The sequence below is a fragment of the Castanea sativa genome, chromosome 10 (assembly GCF_040712315.1).
Source record: "Castanea sativa cultivar Marrone di Chiusa Pesio chromosome 10, ASM4071231v1".
NCBI classification, from domain to species: Eukaryota; Viridiplantae; Streptophyta; class Magnoliopsida; order Fagales; family Fagaceae; genus Castanea; species Castanea sativa.
In genome coordinates, this window is record NC_134022.1 from 29,941,091 (window position 1) to 29,952,760 (window position 11,670).

An 11,670-nucleotide genomic window follows, 5' to 3' on the forward strand; every position below is an offset into this window, starting at 1 on the left:
GCGCGCATAAACACATGCTACAACCTAGTTTTTTTTTTTTTGAGAGAGAGTTTCAACTTATGACGTCCGCTCTTGATGATACTTTTTCTCATCAGACTAAGACACCAATCAGTTTTTGTTGTAAGCGGAGACCGAATCCTAAATCTCTTATTTAACCATTAGAGACATTACTAGTTGAGCTAACTGGAACCCACTGCTACAACCTAGTTAAAACTTTAAAATGTCCTACATAAACCAATGGTAATATGAGTTGCATTTCAAGCTTTTCAAACTACGTACTAAATGAAAAATAATAATTTTTACACACTATTTGATATATTTTTCGGAGTGAAAAATAACAAAAACCCAATATTTTTATATAAAAAAAAGGAAAGCAACGAGATAAAGTTTTATATGGTACCTTGACATTAGTTTCATCAATTAGATTGAATATTTTTTTTAAAGTTCACCAATGAAATTCAAATTCATAGTTGTATTGAATTTAATTATCATTGAAAATGGTAATATTGTTTGTACTTTGTCAAATAATGTATCCAAATATTTAATTTAATTGAAGGAAACTAAGCTGGGTTTTAAGCCAAGTAATACTCGTATAAAAAAATGTTATAGACAAACTATTTTACAAATAGTTAACGTGATGAATGATTATTAATAAGTAAAAAAGTGACTCTAGTGGTGGCCTCATCAAATCCAGTAAGAATTTGTCACATTAACAGTTTATGAAAATATTGTAAAATAGTTCGTACTTGTAATATAACTCTTCTAATATAATATAAAAAGTCACAATTTTTATTACAATTATCCTATGTGTCAAACTATGATTAACTGTCTGTCATTTTCACATAAATTTATCACTTTTTCTTCGTTACTCACATCACATATACAATTGTGGCAAATGTTGTGTTTTTTTTTTTTTTAATGTGGTTCTATAATTTTTGTTTTAAGCATAGTGTCCTATCTCTCACAACTTAGAAGTCAACGTGATGTGCGCAAAAAAGGAAAAGACACAAAAAGTGAGGGCCAAAGAACAAATAAACAAAAAAGTAAGGATCTTTGCCCCAAAACCACAATTGCGAAAAAAACATAATGATAATGGAGTATAATTTTGCAAGTTGCCGTTAAAAACACACACACACAAAAGTGAAGAATCACATGCTCCTCTTACCACCATAACCCCATGGTCATCTTGCATCACACACTGACAAAACAAGACCACTCACAGCGTCACTCTACAACGTACGGTCATGATTAAAAATTCCCCATGCCGTTACTATGCCTCACGCGTCGTAAAGCGCGTCTTCCTGTTTTCAATAATTACAGTCACTTAAATTTTTCTCCTCATTAAAACTCTAAAACGCTTCAGACAAACTCTAATCCTTAAAAAAAAAAAAAACAAAAAAACAAAAAACAAAACAAAACAAAAAACACACACAGTCTCTCTCTCTCTCTCTCTCTCTCTCAAATGTGTTTCTATCTATGACTCTCTATCTCTCTGTGCCTTTTCAGCTTCTCTGCTTGCTTCTTCTTTCTTCTTATGCTTCTGTGACACTCTGAACTGGTGGTTGTTCAAGAGGGTCATTGTTTTTTGAGGGATATGCAAACACTGTAGTGTGACTGTAAGTATTCTGTTAAGAGTTTTGGATTAGGTGCTTGAGCTACAATTTTTTTTTTTAACTCTAGTTTATTTTGTAATACATGGTTATAGTTGTTGGCTTAAAATTTTTTTTATTTAACTTGGGAGTGTTGGTTACTGTGTTTGAAGTAAAGGAATCATTTTGTGCCTTTTGTTGTTACTTGAATTGTGAGTGAGTGTTTTTGGTGTTGCCCACTTGGGTATTTTCAATTTCAGGTGAAGTTGGAGATGGGTTTTGATTATAAGTCATTTTTGTGATTTACTTTGTGTGAATGAGTTTGTGTTTGTTTGGGTACTTATTTTGGTTATTTGTGGGAGTAATTTTTGTTGAAAATGAATGGTTGAGTAGGTAGATCTGTGTTGAAAGAGTGTGTTTTGGGTTTTTGAGCTAGAGTATGTCATAGCAATATAATTGAAATGGTAAGTAAAGGATGGATCTGTATCGAGAACGACATATTATCAAGGTATAACATGCTAGAGCAGAATACATTGTCTAATATGGTTCTTATTATTTAAAATCTGACATGGAATGAGCTATAGATGTTGATGACTGGTTTGGTTTTCAATGATGGGACATGCTTTCTGGATAGCTTTAGCCTTATAAACAAAATTTTGACACTTAAACATGAGTAATATAACTGAAAATTTAAAGACTTGGGTGCGAGCGGTTTACAAGACTTTTTATTTTTTTGGCTACTGAAAGTTATTAGGAAAATGTGCCAAGCTGATAATCTTAACATCAGGGTTGCTGGTTTTTTTCTTGTTTCTCAATAATAGAGTTACAGCAGCAATGCCTACGGACAAGAACTATAATCAGAAAAGCAACTTTTATCTCTTCTCAAGAATATGGAGTTTTCCTTAGTAGTATGATCCGTCTTGGTTTGACAATATTCTGATTGTTCTGTTAGCTTGACACTGACCTGTTTGAAAGTGATTATGATTCCTAGCCGTGTGGTTGGTGGCTGTAGATGGTTTGCCATGCTATATGGATCTTATTCAAGACCAGCTAGCAAGCGAAGAAACCCACTAGGTAGATTGAGCCGTTTGAAGCCATGTAATCAAGGAGACATCCTTGGCAGTTTGACTTTAATAAGGTTGGGCCTAGACAAAGTGGGTAGAAACTTTGCAAAGTGCATGATGGCTCCAGCTATTTTCCAAACCTTGAACCTCTATCTCCCTATAGAATTGAATCATCAATTTGCTAGAAAGATGCTAGAAAACAAACACAATATGGTGCAGATTTGGTGGATTTCACTTCCAGAAAAGGGATTAGAGCACATGGGTCTGTAGTGGGGCATAAAGAGAATTATCCTTGAGATGTTGCTCTGGTGCTGTTCATTTGTTTTGTTTCCCTGTTATATTTCATGTCTACTTAATCTTAAAAGTTTAATATTTGTAAATGTAGTATTTCTTTGCCCTTGTTATTGTTTTCTGCAATATCTGACACTTAATCCTTCCCTACAGGTCCTTATAGAGTACAATGCCTCTTGAGCCACTCTAATCTGGTTGACACTCCAGAAAAGACCTGGCCAATTGTTTTTTCTCTGTTTTTGAAGAGATTTTGTGGATAAGGCCATTGAGTTCGATCTTGTAATTACTGACATATCAGGTCCAAATCTGGTTAACTTGGTTTACATGTGATAGCTTATATATAACCAAAGAGTGGATTTTAGCTCCGAGAGCATAAATTTTCTTTTTCCTGGGCATTTCTTTAAGTTTGTTGCATAAGCATGCCTCCGTGGTGGGGAAAGTCTTCATCCAAAGAAGTAAAGAAGAAAGCAAACAGGGAAAGTTTCATTGATTCAATACACCGAAAGTTTAAGAGTGCATCTGAAGAAAAGTGCAACAGTAGATCAGGAGGGTCTCGCAGACGTTGTAGTGACACTGTTTCAGAAAGGGGTACTCGATCCAGGGTGCCTTCAAGATCACCATCACCCTCGACACAAGTGTCACGTTGTCAAAGTTTTGCAGAAAGGCCTCATGCCCAGCCGCTCCCACTTCCTGGGGTACACCTTCCTAGAATTGGGCGTACTAACTCAGGAATCAGTGCATCAGCAAAACCAGGATTTGACAGAGGTTCTAAGCCGCATTTCTTCCCCCTTCCAAGACCTGGATGTGTCCTGAACAGGGCAGATCCTGCAGATGCTGAGGCTGATATAGCTACTGTTTCATTTTCTAGTGATAGCTCCAGCGATAGTGATGATCCATCTGACTCACGTTTCCTTAGCCCTCTAGCTTCTGACTATGAAAATGGTAACAGAACCACTATGAACAGTCCTTCCAGGTGAGTCTGCTCCTGTTATTTAATATCATGATTTTCTTTGTGGCTGTGGTGATGGGTAAATTTGCTATGGTTATATATATATATATATGTCAATTCTATCTCCTGTTCCATCTCTGACAATTTTTTCTGTTCCTTTGCTGAAGTGGAATACACAAGGATCAACCCCCTGTTGTCAATCTAAAGAACTCAAAGGAGATATTGAAACCAGTTAATCCTTTCAATAATCCGCTTCTCTCTTCATCACCTAAACGGAGACCTTTGCATATGCAAAATATACAGATCCCTCCCCATGGTGCTTTCTGTAGTGCTCCAGACAGTTCAATGTCAAGTCCTTCTAGAAGTCCAATGAGAGTGCTTATGCCTGAGCAAGTTATGAACTCTATCTTCTGGGCAGGAAAATCTTGTCCAGATGTAGCTTCTGGGCACTGCTCTAGTCCAGGTTCTGGTCATAATTCTGGGCATAATTCAGTAGGGGGGGATATGTCAGGACAGCTACTTTGGCCGCACAGCAGGTGTAGTCCTGAGTGTTCCCCAATTCCTAGTCCCAGAATGACAAGCCCTGGTCCTGGCTCCAGAATACACAGTGGTGCTGTCACCCCTCTGCATCCGCGAGCTGGAGGAGCTGCCATAGATTCGCCTGCAACCCGGCCTGATGATGGCAAACAACAAAGCCACCGGTTGCCCCTTCCTCCATTATTAATTTCAAAACCTAGTCCTTTTTCTCCCACGTATTCAGCAGCAACAACTCCCTCAGTTCCGCGTAGTCCTGGTAGGGCAGAAAATCCAACAAGCCCTGGTTCACGATGGAAGAAGGGTCGTCTGCTAGGGAGGGGTACATTTGGACATGTATATCTCGGTTTTAACAGGTCTGTAGCCAGATTTGTGTATGACTTAACTCTTATGTTTAAGCTGTATTTATATGATAATTGTTGTGCTGCTTTCTCTCCATCGCATGTGTGATGTTAATCTGTTGTCTGCCACAACTTTACATGAGATTGAAATCAGTGGTTATTCTTAAACATCAAACATGTGAGAATTACAATAGTCCCTCTTCTACACTGTTATTAAATCTTAGACTGACAATGTGTTTAGGCTCAAAGTCATGCCATAAAATTAAATTTATCCATTATTTTTTGTGCACAATTTCTATCTTTCTATCTTTGTGCATGTCTAATTGAGTTTAATTTTTGGATCTTAGTGAAAATGGCGAGATGTGTGCAATGAAAGAGGTTACTCTGTTTTCAGATGATGCAAAATCAAAAGAAAGTGCACAGCAACTTGGCCAAGTAAGTTTTCTTTGGTAAATTTGGCAGAATTTGTGTAGCACAAAGACAAGAAATACTTTTCTTTGAGAAGTTTCAGTTAGAATTTCATACTGATCAGTGGCATTTAACAGGAAATTGCACTGCTAAGCCGCTTACAGCATCCAAATATAGTACGGTATTATGGATCTGAGTCGGTAAGTTGTTTGTGGCTTTTGGCTTCATTTCAAATATGATTCATCTTTCAAGCTTGCTGTGATCCATTTCAAGGACTTGTCGTTATGAAAATTGATTGGTTGTGCTCATTGTTCCAATTTCTAAACCACTAAGGCTTTTTAGAAGTTGCAGTATTTTGTCTTATTTCAGTGAACCTAGATTATTTACATGTTTGGAAGTAATCTTTGAATAATCATTAAATTCATCAATTTCTTTTTCTAGATTTGTCCACATCATGTAATGTTTAAATGTGTTTGTTTTCTCTTGATTTATTCTGCAGGTAGATGACAAATTATATATATATCTAGAGTATGTATCCGGTGGTTCCATTTATAAACTGCTTCAAGACTATGGTCAACTTGGTGAAATTGCCATTCGCAGTTATACCCATCAAATTTTGCAAGGCCTTGCATATCTTCATAATAAAAACACTGTCCATAGGTAAGTTTGGTTAATATGGTTCCTAGTTTGATTGTTCTTGGTAAATGATGTATTGGTTAATCTAGTTGGCCCTTTTCTTTTAATCATTTTGGAACATTATCTATTCTAATTGCTAATGTGTAATTTTGATTAGGGACATCAAAGGAGCAAATATTCTGGTAGACCCCAATGGCCGGGTGAAACTAGCAGATTTTGGAATGGCAAAGCATGTAAGAGCATTCATCTGCAGTAATTCTAGGGTTTTTTTTTTTTTTTGTAGACCATATTCTACCAGAAAACAGTAAAATGTTACACTTAGTTTGCAGTCAATGAAGTTGAGTTCAAACAACATGTTAAAATTGATTGGTAGGTAAGAAATGCTGTTCAAACCTAAGAAGCACTGATATGGGTACGGGTATGGTGGGATATGGGATATAGTAATATGGCAATTGCTAAAAAACTAAGATACAATATGGCAAGAATACGTGTATTAATTAAGTATTAAATTATTTTTATTTATATATTGTTAATTATATAAAGTGAATCCATGACATTTAAATGATGTATAGAATACAAACCAAGATCCAAAAGAGTAAATAAAAGATAACTAGATTAGTGTTTAACATTAAAACTAATATATAAAAAATATAAATAAAAATCTTCACAAGTTTGGACTATCTCTCACTATTTAACCGTTTCATGGGTGTATCCCAGACATTGGCACTTTAAAAAAAAATGCATACATGAGTATCCCAGAGGTGTATCCGGTATGGATATGGGTACGTGAGCAAAACTGAAGTATCTGTGCTTCTTCCTAGGTCAAAGCTTACTTATTTTGTTTAGACTCGTGAAAGAAGAACAAAGGGATTCTGGTTAAAACAACAATTGTCAAGTGGGCACTAAATCACCTGGTTTACATCAGGTATAAAAACTGAAACCATGACTTTTGAGTTCTAATCTAGCTTTTCTGAAAATAATTTGCAGATCTCTGGTCAGTCTTGTCCATTATCATTCAAGGGAAGCCCTTACTGGATGGCACCTGAGGTCAGTTTGCTTTCATTGGCACACTCTTCTTTCACCTTTCTTTATAATCCTCCTTAGTAATAGCTTTTAGTTGCATCAATTGCTCAGGTTATCAAGAATACAATTAAAAATGGTTGTAATCTTGCTGTTGATATATGGAGCCTTGGATGCACTGTTTTAGAGATGGCTACAGCGAAACCACCATGGAGCCAGTATGAAGGGGTTAGTAAAAAATATTATGAATTCTATTGCATGTAGCATTAAGAGTACTTAAATAAACCAATTTTTCAGTGAGAGTTGCATGCCAGATATTGATTGTTTGCCACGTTTTCTCTCCTATTGTGTGTTTCTTCAAAGGTTGCTGCCATGTTTAAGATTGGAAATAGCAAGGAACTTCCTGAAATTCCTGATCATCTGTCAGAGGATGGAAAGGCTTTTGTGAAGCTGTGCTTGCAGCGTAATCCATTACATCGTCCTACAGCTGCTCAGCTTTTGGAGCACCCTTTCGTTAAGAACGCTGCACCACTGGAAAGATCCATTATGAGTGCAGATCCTTCAGATGCATCACTGGTCAATTCAAATGCAGTGAGATCTCTGGTATGAGCATTTTCTTCCATCAGGAATCCATGATATTCTTCAACGTTTTTGTCATTAATGCCATGGAAAACATTTTTGTTTATTTTTAGTCTATTTTTGAATTTTGATAGGGTTTCCAAATTTACACGATCTAATGATGGATGATCACAAAGCATTATTAAGAAACCTTTGCTGAATGTAAATTTAGAAAAGAAAAAAAAAAAAAAAATTAGCGGTGGGGTAGGTTAATAGTTGCAAGATTATTGTCTGATAAATAATATCAGGATTGCATAGATATTGTCTGATAAATAATATCAGGATTGCATAGATATTGTCTATACAAACTACAAAGTAATTTTTTAAGTTAACACTTCCAGTCAATGTTGTGACTCCGGTTTTGTACCAACCAATACAGCCTGTATTTGCCATACTTTTGGTACAAGAATAGCCATCTTGCCTCAAATATTGGATCATTCCAGCTGAAGTATACATTTCAGCTCGGAATATGGATTTTTCCCCCCCAAAAATTTAACCCCCTTCCTTGTCAGAACTCAGAACAAGTGCTGATGGATCACAAGTTGAGTGAGGTGTGGTGGTGGGGAGAGGTGGCCTGTGAGAGGGACCGTGGTGGAACTGGGGTGGCACTGATGCTGGTGATGTGGTTGTCCGGTACATCTAGATGGTGCATCACCGAACCTTGTCCTGAAATTGTAGTTCATCTAGAGGGAGAGAGATTGCACCGCCATACCTGGTGCCAAACTTGGTCCAATGTGCCTTCGCCCAACCTGCGTGTATTTGCATTGTGGTTTATTCTGTGTGTTGAGTAATAGTGTTGTTGGTGGAGTTGAAAGAGGGAGAGGGAGATTGAGCAAGAAGCTTCTAGGAGTCTGGAACTGCCCCTAATTAGTTCATTACTTACAAATATACCGGGTTAAAAACTCAAATTATAACAATAAGTTAAGCTTAACATAAATATTAATTAAATGCTATTGGAATATAAACCATAGGAATTAATATTGGTAGTTTGAAAAATGTGATTACTAGTATCATAATATAATTAACGAACTTTGAATAAAAGAGGAAAAAATAATAATGGTAATAACTAATTGGGGAAAAATTCCTATAGTTTTCACCATATTTCATATTAGGTTTAAGTTTTTAATTTTGTAAATTAAAGTCCCAAAATTTATGAAATCATTTTGATTTGAAGCCTTAGTCATTTGTTATTTACTTTTGTTATTTTGGACAGTTACAATGCACAAAAAAAAAGAGGTGAAATAGCCTTGGGTGAAACACAAAGTTTAATTGATGGTTTCTTGTTTTTCTCTGCTCCCTTTTTACCAAGTATAATATTAGTTAATTATGGAGATGGACAGAGACATCAATTTGAAATGGTTTCATAAGCTTGAGACTTTAATCAACCCTAACTAATACAAATATTATAATAATCTTAATAACACACACACACACACACACACATATTGGAAATCCTAAAATGGTACGCTAGTATCAGAATATTTCATTTCCCTAACCAAACTAAAATGGCTCCCCATGCGATATTGATAACTTTGCTTTCGCTACCTCCAATTGACTTTGTACATTAGTTGGTGACGTTATTATGTGGAAACAACCTGTTGTATGACACTACCAATGCTGACATGGTTAGCATGTCATTTCCCAAAACTAGACCAGAAACACAAGTGTGTGTTTGTTGTCATGTGAATTCTAGATATAATATTAGTGGTTCAATTTTCATGTGTATGTATTTATGTGGAACCAGGTATGCTATTGAGATTCTAAATGCTCTGATGCCTTTCTACTGTAGTGTTTCCTAAATAAAGAATGCACTATTTAACTTAGTGCTGGTGAACGTCTATGGATCATTAACAAGTTCCTCTGCTCTGTCTGTAGTGCATTTTGTTGGTCTGCATTCAGTTAACAACAGTTGGTTTACACTAAAATCTTCTTTCAGGGCATTGGAAATGCACGAAATCCTTCATGCTTAGACTCAGAAGGAGTGGGAATCCATCAGTCTAGAGGGTCAAAAACTGCTTCAGTATCCAGGTCTTCCCTCCCTCTGATTCACAAATGTACACTTGCATAGAGACCAAGTAATGGTCTCCCTAGACAGTTAAACACCATGCAGGGATGTCATTGAATCATGGGCTATAATGAAGGTTTAAATGTTGTTTGCTACACTAAATTTTCTCCTTTCCCTTCTGTTTGCAGCGATGCTCATACGCCAAGAAATATATCATGCCCGGTTTCTCCCATTGGGAGCCCTCTTCTACGTTCAAGGTCACCACAACATCTGAGCGGAAGGATGTCTCCCTCTCCCATATCTAGCCCTCGTACCACATCTGGTTCATCCACACCCCTTACTGGTGGTAGTGGTGCCATCCCATTTAATCACCTGAAGCAGCCAACCACCTACCTACATGAAGGTGTAGGAATGATCCAAAGGGGTCAAAGTAGTTTCTATGCTAATGGCAGCACTCTCTATCATGAGCCAAAGCCTGAGTTATTTCGAGGGATGCCACAAGCTTCTCATGCTTTCCATGATATGATTTCATCTGATAATGGTGCTCCTGGAAACCAGATGGGATGGCCTCTCCATGCTGACACCAGAGAAATGCATGCTAGACAGCTGGCTTTGGCTGATCATGTATCTGAGCAACTCTTGAGGGATCACATAAAGAAAAATTTATCCATGGAACATAAACCCAGCTCACTGGTGCTTGGTCGCAGCAATCGAATCTGATTTACACGTGAATCCCTGACAAGAGCAGGATTTTCAGGCATGCTAGATTGCTTTCTGATGCTTCAAGGGCATCATATTCGCGGCCAATATCAATTTATACATAGCAATTGAACTTGGGGAAGCAATTGAATAACTGTGGATCTTAGAAGACTAGATGACAGCAGAGATACATGCTTTTGAAATGACATCACAATTCAGTTGATCAGTTCACATGGTAAGCGATATTCATAGCTAACAGTAGGCATTTAACGTTATATTTGTATTTTTGCCATTGATTGTGGCGTTTCACCTTGCATTTTCTTTGTTTCACTTAACTTTACATATTCTTCCGATTCAACTTTAATCACTTCATTGGACCCACAACCTGATCAGAACACCAAATTGTTAATCTTACAGAAGATGACCTCAGAAGATCCAGCAGTAAGGCAGCTCCTACAATGAAGAACATTTCTGCTTGTGTAAAGAAATGTACATTTTTACCACACCCAGAAAACAGAAAAGTTATAAAAGCTGTTACCATATGGACTGTCAAATCTTTTATTCATTTTTTTATTCATTTTGGAAGGGGGGAATGATGGCAACAGGGCAGGATCTTTTGTACAAATTGATGGGGATTAATTAGTCAAGATGGCAGTTTAGAATTTGCTAGGCTTGGTCTGTTACTTGTATCTACATTATACCTTCATCAAATTGAAGAAATCTGATTCATCTTGTATGTCCTGCTTGATCTTCTAGAAGGTCATATAAGTTGTACACTAATGATGATTGATAATTTAATCAATACTAGAGAAGACTTATGATGCAGGACAACCTTGGCTTCCCACCTATATTTGTCCTACCGTAGATCTTAGGCTTCCCACTTAAGGTGTTTGGAATCACCACCAAACAAATTAATGCAAATAATAATAATAATAATAATAATAATAATAATAATAGTCTGTCCCTACAAAAGAAATTATCTGGAGTTTTATATGCGGCTTCTAGAAATCACAAAGATATGGATAAACTCTCTTAAAAAAATCCTAAATAATTTCAAATACTAATCTGATAATCCTAAACAAATGATAATGATGAACAAATAATCCTAACCAACTCATATGTTACAATCTAAAATGAAATATTGAAATAACATTTTGTTATGCTCCTCCATTAACTTTGGCTTAGAACATTGGTCTCTCTGGATAAGAGGATAAAATTAAATTTCATACCAATTTCAAGGTATGTGGAGAGAATGAGAATGATGATCGATCGCCAATCCATATTCTACATGATTTTATGGAATTATACACAAAACAAAGGTTCAATTTTGTTTCTGACCAATTTGTGAATAACTCTGGCTTAATGACCTTAAAAAAAGTGAATTATTCTAAAAGAGAGATCTATGTCCTCCTAAAGACTAATCATGTTTTATGCCGAAATTGTAACTTAATCCTAGTCCGATAAAAGTTTAAATTCTCCTGAAATTTTAAAAGTTATAATCAAATTTAAAACTAAT

General features: G+C 36.3%; 1 protein-coding gene across 1 annotated transcript; it reads left to right on the plus strand.

The window, feature by feature from the left end:
• The first annotated feature begins 1,480 nt into the window (after positions 1 to 1,480).
• Positions 1,481 to 10,890, plus strand: LOC142613602 (mitogen-activated protein kinase kinase kinase YODA). The gene is made up of 13 exons (XM_075786022.1): positions 1,481 to 1,616; positions 3,098 to 3,917; positions 4,061 to 4,783; positions 5,116 to 5,203; positions 5,314 to 5,376; positions 5,676 to 5,836; positions 5,970 to 6,045; positions 6,800 to 6,859; positions 6,947 to 7,060; positions 7,196 to 7,435; positions 9,387 to 9,478; positions 9,644 to 10,389; positions 10,572 to 10,890. The coding sequence occupies exons 2-12, from the start codon at positions 3,364 to 3,366 to the stop codon at positions 10,173 to 10,175; spliced, it is 2,703 nt and encodes a 900-aa protein (XP_075642137.1). The 5' UTR covers positions 1,481 to 1,616; positions 3,098 to 3,363; the 3' UTR covers positions 10,176 to 10,389; positions 10,572 to 10,890.
• Positions 10,891 to 11,670: the final 780 nt, after the last annotated feature.

Coding starts and splice junctions, on each gene's coding strand:
- LOC142613602 (XM_075786022.1), top strand. CDS start 3,364: ATGCCTCCGTGGTGGGGAAAGTCTTCATCCAAAGAAGTAAAGAAGAAA. Junction 5,204..5,313: donor GTGCACAGCAACTTGGCCAA/GTAAGTTTTCTT, acceptor GGCATTTAACAG/GAAATTGCACTGCTAAGCCG. Junction 7,436..9,386: donor CAAATGCAGTGAGATCTCTG/GTATGAGCATTT, acceptor ATCTTCTTTCAG/GGCATTGGAAATGCACGAAA.